Raw genomic sequence first — 8,958 nt, forward strand, 5'->3', positions numbered from 1 at the left:
GAAATGCCGTCTCTACAAAAAAAAAAAAAAAAAAGAGACATATCGGTGAACAAGAAGACAAAAAGCCCTCTTGGTACCCTTAGTATAGCATGAGAGAAACAATGCAAAATACTAAAAAGTCAAATTATATGTTAAATACTAATGAGATGCTAAGATTTTAGGTGCTAAGGAGAAAAAATAAAGCCGGAAAGGTGGGCTATTAAATGTTAAGTTGAGAATGGAGGTGAAATTTTACATAGGGTGGTGGGAAATGCCATTATTGAGAAGGTGACTTTTGAATAAAGACCTGAAACAAGTAAGAGATAGCTGTGCAGATTCTAGAGGACAAGCATTTCAGGAGAAGAAGGGGAATCTTAGGTAAGCCCACTCTGAGTGCCTTATAGGACCTATTTGCATCATGGTAAGGACTCTGGCTTTCACTCTGAGTGAAACGAGAGGCCATTAGTATTATATAGAAAACCGTACTGGCCTTCAGAACCCAGTGTTGCTAGCACTGCAATCCAGTTACAGTATGTGACATTCCAGCATTATACAGCTTAATCATAGAAAAAAATCCATTATTATTGGTTGCATATACTAACACATTCTAAAAGATTTTTTATTTAATTGGAACTTGTAGTATATGGGTAATGAGCTGGAACTGTATAAATAAATGAGATGGCATAGGATGAAGTAAAAGTAACAGGAGAGCCAACTATAAAGTTCTACTAACATATTAATGGTGGGCAGAGGAAGAAGACTGATAGAAATGGATTTTTTCATTATAAAAGCTTTTATATAAGGTTTGTTTTTTGTTTTTGTTTTAAATAAAGCAGTCTAAGGATCTGTCTTCTCAAACAGGGATTGCTTCATAGGAATAACAAAGTAGAGGTGAGGGTAGAATTGGAATAGTGCTACTCCATAACATTGGTATTTGAAGCACAGGTGTAGCTGGCACTATGGCGGAGTTGACAGTTGCCATGGGCATACCTCAGGAACACAGCAGCTATCCAGTGTGTATGCCTTGGATCTACCATTTGTGTAAAGTGGGTTTTTTTCTCTGTATTCACTCCATTGTCAAGTCTAGAAACTGAGGCAGATATATGTGACTCCAATAAAAATAAGAATATTATTCTGGTCACCAAAAAAATTTTTTTTTCTAGGGCCTGCCTTATATATACACTGAAGGCTGAAATTTTTCATAAACTGTAACAAAGAATTTGGTCAATGTCTGTAACCTGAAAATTTGATGTTTTTATTATTTTAAATTAAATTGTAAATATGTGGTCTTGTTTCAGATATTTTCCAAGTATGGCAAAGTTGTAAAGTGAGTATTCACATTAAATTTTATACCATCATTTAAAAGTTTATCTGAATTTGCTTTTCTATTATTCTTTTAATGGCAGTAGATTTTTAAAAATAAAACATACTTGATATAACAAAGAAAATAATACTATTAACATTTTTATGTCAATTTTAGTTGGTTTTCCATCTATATAAACATGTAGATGGAAAATTTTTCTTAAAGATTGTATTCCACCAAAACCTAAAATGCAATAAAATAAATGGGGAAAAAAAAAAAAGATTGTATTCCATACATGCAATTTTTTTTTAATTTGATATATCATAAATGTCTTTCCATGTACGATAAAGATACATTCTCATATCTAATGGTATACAAATATTTTGATTACTAGGAAGTGTGTAATTAAGTATACTGTAAGTAGATTAACATTTTTCAAATAGTGTGAAAACAAATATTTCAGTGCATCTGACTTGCAGAATGCTATGAGACAGATAAATGGAAAACATATTACCTGCCTTTGGAGAAAGCTTAGCTCATTGGAAAGACTAGAAACATACAAAAATGGTAATGGATGATAACAGCAATTGGAGCTGAGGGTTAAGGAAGGATAAAAAGAACTTGAGGGTCTCATATTTCACTGTTTTAAATCAAGCAACTATGTTATGAGGCAAAAAAGTAAAAGCAGGATACTATCATCCTATCTTTTAACCAATATACATTCTGAGGTAAAATCCCAAGAATTTCCAGCATATTTATCTTGACTAGTTTCTCCTAGTATTCCATAAATGGATGTTAAACAGTTGAAGCTCATTGGCATCTTGAAATTATTAACTTCTTTTACAGTTACTTTGCTATTAAAAAATCATTATCAGCCGGGCGCGGTGGCTCACGCCTGTAATCCCAGCACTTTGGGAGGCTGAGGCAGGCAGATCACAATGTCAGGAGTTTGAGACCAGTCTGACCAACATGGTAAAACCCCTCTCTAATAAAAATACAAAAATTAGCTGGGTGTGGTGGAATACGCCTGTAATCCCATCTACTCAGGAAACTAAGGCAGGAGAATCACTTGAACCCGCGATGTGGAGATTGCAGTGAGCTGAGATCGCAACACTGCACTCCAGCCTGGGTGTCTCAAAAAAAGAAAAAATCATTATCAAAATGCTTCTGCGTAAATTTTTGGATGTTCAGATTTTGAAAAGTCACCATCATCATCAGTCCAAACACTGGTAATGATGATGGTATGTGATACTTAAATGAGCACGTATATGCTAGGCATTGTTCTAATCTCTTTATGTAGTTTATGTATGTTATTTAATTCTCATAACTGCCTTTTAAGGTAGGTACTATTATCATCTCAATATTATAAATGATTAAACTGAAGCACATAGTAACCTAAGGTCATTTTGCTAGCTAGTAGTGGAGAAAATGTTTGAATCCAACAGACAGACTTCAGAGCCCATTCCCTTTTACCTTTTATCTTTTTTTTTTTTTTACCTCTTTGTCAGAATCTCTGAATGGATATCCATATAAATATATAGTCCTAAACCATGAAAGGGCTATGGAGTTAAAGATACAGAGTCATAAGCACCTAGAAACAGGGAAGACTTGATCTAGTCTGGAGAGGCAGAGAAGGAACTAGGTCAGTATCCTTTGAGTGGAAGCCTAAAGATGAGTAAGAGCTAAGTAGCCAAAAATAAGGGAGGAATATTTCAGGTAGAGGAAATACCTTATGCAAAGGCCCTGTGGCAAGAGAAAATAAAGTGAGATCAAGAACTAGAAAGAAGGCCAATGTGACTGGAGATGAGTAAGGGGAGAAAGCACAAGATGGGTCCAGAGATGGAAGCAGGTTCCTCATCTTGCTTCTTGGCCAGGTTATAAACGTTATTTGGTTTTCATTCTAAGAAATCAGGAATGATTTAAGAATTTTAAGTGAGGGGTGACATAATTTAAATTTTTTAAAGGTTATTCTGGCTTAATGTAGAAATTCGATTGGAGGGGAACAAAAGCAAATGCAGCTGGGCATGGTGGCTCACGCCTGTAATGCCAGCACTTTGGGAGGCTGATACGGGAGGATCACTTGAAAGGTCAGGAGTTCAGGACCAGCCTGGCCAACATGGCAAAACTCCATCTCTACAAAAAATACAAAAATTAGCCGCCCTTGGTGGTGCACACCTGTAATCCCAGCTACTTGGGAAGCTAGGCATGAGAATCACTTGAACCAGGAAGGCAGGTGGAGGCAGAGGTTGCAGTGAGCCAAGATCATGCCACTGCACTCCAGCCTGGGTGGCAGAACTTGCTAGAGAGAAAAAGAAAAAGGAGAGCAAATGCAGTGAGACCAGTCTGAAATCTAAAACCGTAGCCCAGGGGAGAAATCTGTACTAAAATAGTACAGGTGGAGATACAGAAACTGTTCAGATTTGAGAAGTGGTCAGATTTCAGCCATCATTGAGGTAAAATGGGTAATACTTAGTGATATGTATAGGAAGCAAAGTGGATGATATTTAGTGATATGCTTACTTTGTATATAAGGACTGTGTGAGCAAGAAGGAGGCGTTATGGATGACATTCAGGTTTCCCAAAATAGGGTATGCTTCATATTATGTGCTTAAATAAGTACATCTTTATACCTTGTATTAGGAAATGGTGCTACTATCTACCTCTTTTCCCTTCCCAGAAACATGAGAGTCACGGATTTGTCCTTTTAAATGGCTAGTGTGATTTTTTTTTTCTGTTACGGCAGAAGTTATCTCTATCAAACTATTTATTATATGATATTGGTTTGTAGGTCTGTCTCCACCACTAAACTGTAGGTTCTTTCCTGAGGGTAAAAACTACTGTTAGTGCTTAGCACATGAGTTTGAGGCTAACAGAGTGACTGAATGACCAAATGAATGAACATATACAGCGCATTCTTTTAGAAACTGCTTTTCCCATTTTTTAAAATCTATCTCATTGAATATAAAGGTGTATCTATCAATCAACATCTTAAGCCAAGTACATATGTCTTAAAGGAGTTTACATTAAAATAGATGAAATGAGGCATTGATTATGAATAACACAATTCAGCAAAGACTAGCATAAAGGAGGAGAAATTATATCCAGTTGAAGCTATTAGGAACTGACATATTGGCCTAAACCCCTAAAGAATGAGGAAAATTTTAATAGGCAGTGATTCAGAAGTGAAAGAAGATAGAAGCTGTGTGAACAAAGGCACAAATTTGGGGAAATACAGGCCATGCTACCGGAGCATTGAGTGGTTTCTTTTGGGTAGACCTCATAGTTTGTGTGGGAAGGAGCAGTGAAAGATGAAGGAGATGGGAGCCAAATCATCAAGGATGCTGACTGTGGGACAAAGAATAGCTAACTTATAAAACCAAAACTTTTTGAAGAAAGGAATCATGTGATTTTATTTATTCCTTAAGTAGAAGACTACTTAAGCATATGACAAAATTATAAGAGAAAAAATTAGCATAAAGGAACCAATAAGAATAGACTGTTGAAACAGTAATGCCCCTGTGGACAAGAAAAAAGCAGTGGAAATGGAAAAGAGGCAACAGATGAGAGATCATTAATTCAGGATGATATAGAAAGCTAACACTTCTTTTGGAATAGTACTTTAAAAAAAAAGATTTATAACTTTCACAAACATTATGAAGAATTCCAAAATGTAAAGCAACTACTGTATTCAGTATTTCTATCAAAATTGGTTCAAACCTCTCCTGCATATTCTCATAACTGTGGTGCTTTGATGATAACCAGTCTAAATTTGAACCTTCTTTCCTTGGGTGCTTGCCTCTCCTTACCTTCTAAGCACATTGACTATTCAGGTACACTGTTTGAGAAACTAAACCATTTAAGTTGCCCTAAATTATTTCAACCTGTTTCTGTTTTTTGAATGACATTAGACATCCCTTTTCTTAATATAGTAGCATCTTTCTATCAGTTTCATTCCAAAGACTAATATGTACCTTAACCCAAACCCAAATAAAATAATTTTAATATGGGAAACGTTATGCTGAATAAAATTTCTATTTATGCCGGGCGCGGTGGCTCACGCCTGTAATCCCAGCACTTTGGGAGGCCGAGGCGGGTGGAACGAGGTCAAGAGAGCGAGACCATCCTGGTCAACATGGTGAAACCCCGTCTCTACTAAAAATACAAAAAATCAGCTGGGCCATGGTGGCGCATGCCTGTAATCCCAGCTACTCAGGAGGCTGAGGCAGGAGAATTGCCTGAACCCAGGAGGCGGAGGTTGCGGTGAGCCGAGATCGCGCCATTGCACTCCAGCCTGGGCAACAAGAGCGAAACTCCGTCTCAAAAAAAAAAAAAAAAAAAAAAAAAAATTTCTATTTATTTATTCACTTGTGTCCTATTATCTGTTTTCCTGCAATTCAAACATTAGAAAATGTTAAATAAATGACATAGGGTGTGCAAGGGCCTCCAGGAGTAGGGATGTGTACGGGGCAGGAGAAAGAGCAGGCTCTGTGCTCTCATAACTCTCCTTATTACTCAGGTACACCCTGGGGTGTGGTGTGGCTAAAAACCACAGTACTGGAGATTCATTTTTCTTAAAAATCTGGGTCTCATTATATCATCTAGGCTGGTCTCATCTCCTGTGCTCAAGCATCCTCCTGCCTGTGTCTCCCATGTAGCTGGAATTACAGGTGCTCACCACCACATTGAGCACTGGAGATGTTTTTTTCTCTTTTCCCTTAAGATTCTTTAAAAGAATATTAATACACTTTTGAGACCGGGCACGGTGGCTCACACCTATAATCCCAGCACTTTGGGAGGCCAAGGCAGGCAGATCACGAGGTCAAGAGATCAAGACCATTCTGACCAACATGTTGAAACCCTGTCTCTAGTAAAAATACAAAAATTAGCTGGGCTTGGTGATGCACGTCTGTAGTCCCAGCTACTCAGGAGGCTGAGGCAGGAGAATCACTTGAGCCCAGGAGGTGGAGGTGGCAGTGAGGTAAGATCACGCCACTGCACTCCACCTTGGTAACAGAGCAAGACCCCATCTCAAAAAAAATAAAAATAACAGTTTGATTCTAACTTAAAAAATTAGTAAATCATTTTACTTTTTGTGTAAAAAAGTATACCTTTATTTTGTTCTGTTTTGCAAGGTGAGGGAGTTAGTATGGAAGAGGGATTATGGTTACTCTTCAAGATTCCATTGTCTCTATAATCTCTTTACTTCTCTGGTTAACTCCTAATCATAGCTGTGCTCACTTCTGTTAAATCAGTATCACCCTTTCTCATTTCCATTCTTGGTATCCCATGATTTTGAAGAGATAGCTGATTTTTCAAATGTATGTATTAATTTTTCTTGTAAATTTTTAGCCCTTTTTTAAAATGAATTTTTCAAATATTCATATCTGTTTTATCTATTGCTGCCTCATTTTTAACTCTTTGTTTATGCTTTAAGGGTTACCATAATGAAAGATAAAGATACCAGGAAGAGTAAAGGGGTTGCATTTATTTTATTTTTGGATAAAGACTCTGCACAAAACTGTACCAGGGCAATAAACAACAAACAGGTAAGCTGTTCATCAGAGTTTTCAGCCCCAAAGCCTTTATGCTCATCCAGACCAAAAATATGGGGATGTAATGGATCATCAGGTCTAATAGGTATCAGTAGATTCTTAAGATATCTAACTAATGGAAAGAAAAGCGGTCAAAACTGTACTGGGTTCTCAAAACATTGGTGGAATCTCAGGAATAAGAATACTACAGAATAGAATTTATCACACCAAAGTGGCAATTCTAAAATAATCCAAAATAAACTGGAATTGAAAATTTGAGAAAATTGGATTAAATAATTAATTTCAGGTTTGAGTGAATACATTCTGCATTTACATTTTTCTCTGGTTTAGTTATTTGGTAGAGTGATAAAAGCAAGCATTGCTATTGACAATGGAAGAGCAGCTGAGTTCATCCGAAGGCGAAACTACTTTGATAAATCTAAGTGTTATGAATGTGGGGTAAGTAAACCTAAAACGTAATGGAACTTTGCATAGTTTACTTTCAGATACTTTTCACATCAGTCTTTTATTTTTGCTCACCAAAACTTCTTACTGACTAAACCAGGTTATGAAAATTGCTTTATTTTTAAAGATTTATTTTTTTGAGACAGGGTCTTCCAGTGTCACCCAGGCTGGAGTGCAGTGGTGCAATCACAACTCACTGTAGGCTCCACCTCCCGAGCCCAAGTGATCCTCCTACCACATTGTCAAGTAGCTGGGACGACAGGCATGCACCATCACACCCTGCTAATTTTTAAAATTTTTTGTAGAGGCACGTTCTTCCTATGTTGCCCAGGGCAATCTCAAACTCCTGGGCTCAAGCATTCCTCCCACCTCAGCCTCCCAAAGTGCTAGGGTTACAGGTGTTAGCCACTATGCCTGGCCTAGTTGTTTTACTTAGGTACTCTAAATTCATCTAAGTAAATGCAGTTGAAATACAGTGTGTAAAGATAACCTGAGTTCAGTAATACAAAGTGGTATTTCCTCTAGTTCCTAAATCTTTGAAAATCACTGGTTTTAAAAGTGTTAGACTTTTTAACATTTTCTACTTATGTATTGCCTTGAAAGATTTTGGTAACTCATAACTTCTTGTTAAGAGGATATTGCCTGTTTCTGTAACAGTTTTTAAGTGTCACAGTTCAATACTAACATTATCATGTGACCTTATCCTCTATGGAATAGTGTGTTTTGAAGTTTTTAATTTTTATTGCTAGTATTTTGTAACTGAACTATCCCCACATTTTCTTCTTTGATTCTCTGCATGATCTGTCATTATCCATTTAAAGTTTTGGTGATGAGGAGAGATAGCCATAAACAAGTCTGTATAAGGTCTGTATTGGTACCAAGAGAATTTTAATCTGGTTCTCACAGCTCTAAGTTTGTAAAATGACCATATAAAATACTTAAGAAATAGGCCAGGCACAGTGGCTCACACCTATAATCCTAGCACTTTGGGAAGCTGAGGTGGCAGATATTTGAGGTCAGGAGTTTGAAACCAGACTGACCAACATATTGAAACCCTGTCTCTACTAAAAATACAAAAATATAGCCAGGTGTGGTGGTGAGCACCTGTAAACCTAGCTACTCGGGAGGCTGGTTTACAGCCAGGAGAACCACTTGAACCTGGGAGGTGGAAGTTGCAGTGAACTGAGATCACTTCACTGCCCTCCAGTCTGGGTGACAGAACAAGACTCCGTCTCAAAAATAAATACTTAAAAAACAGAGTCCAGAGGTAGTTACGGGGAGCTGGGGAGAGAATTACTGAGATACCATCCTGGCTACAAGATCATATGGAAGATTCAGGGAAATGTTTGAGGTCCTCTGCCCCACTGTCACTCCCCATACCCTCCACCAAAAAAGAGACCTAAATAGACTCACAGAGGAATAGAAAAAGTGAGCAAGCAGTTGCTTAGATACTGATTCTGTCAGTTCCTATGATCCTAAAACCTCTTAAGTAAACACTTTAGAAACTTTTCCAAAGTCCTGATTTTTGTAAAAGAAGGAAAGGGAGGGAGGGAACATAGTTATACTCAGATTAGTATATATATTCATATTCACAGCAAATATTAAATTATCTGATAAATACTAGATGAATCTGGGTTTTTTTTTTTTTTTTTTTTTTGAGACGGAGTTTTGCTGTTGTTG

The 8,958-nt window shown here is 37.2% G+C and overlaps 1 protein-coding gene across 1 annotated transcript in view; it reads left to right on the forward strand.

Annotated features, from left to right (window-relative positions):
* Positions 1-8,958, forward strand: part of ZCRB1 (zinc finger CCHC-type and RNA binding motif containing 1) — a 17,346-nt gene that overhangs the window by 3,439 nt on the left and 4,949 nt on the right. The window contains exons 3-5 of the mRNA XM_017530196.2: positions 1,278-1,306; positions 6,717-6,828; positions 7,165-7,272. Of these exons, the coding sequence (XP_017385685.1) occupies positions 1,278-1,306; positions 6,717-6,828; positions 7,165-7,272 (249 nt within the window). The remainder of the gene's footprint in view (positions 1-1,277; positions 1,307-6,716; positions 6,829-7,164; positions 7,273-8,958) is intronic.

Source organism: Cebus imitator, unplaced genomic scaffold (genome assembly GCF_001604975.1).
Source record: "Cebus imitator isolate Cc_AM_T3 unplaced genomic scaffold, Cebus_imitator-1.0 Scaffold2, whole genome shotgun sequence".
Classification (NCBI taxonomy): domain Eukaryota; kingdom Metazoa; phylum Chordata; class Mammalia; order Primates; family Cebidae; genus Cebus; species Cebus imitator.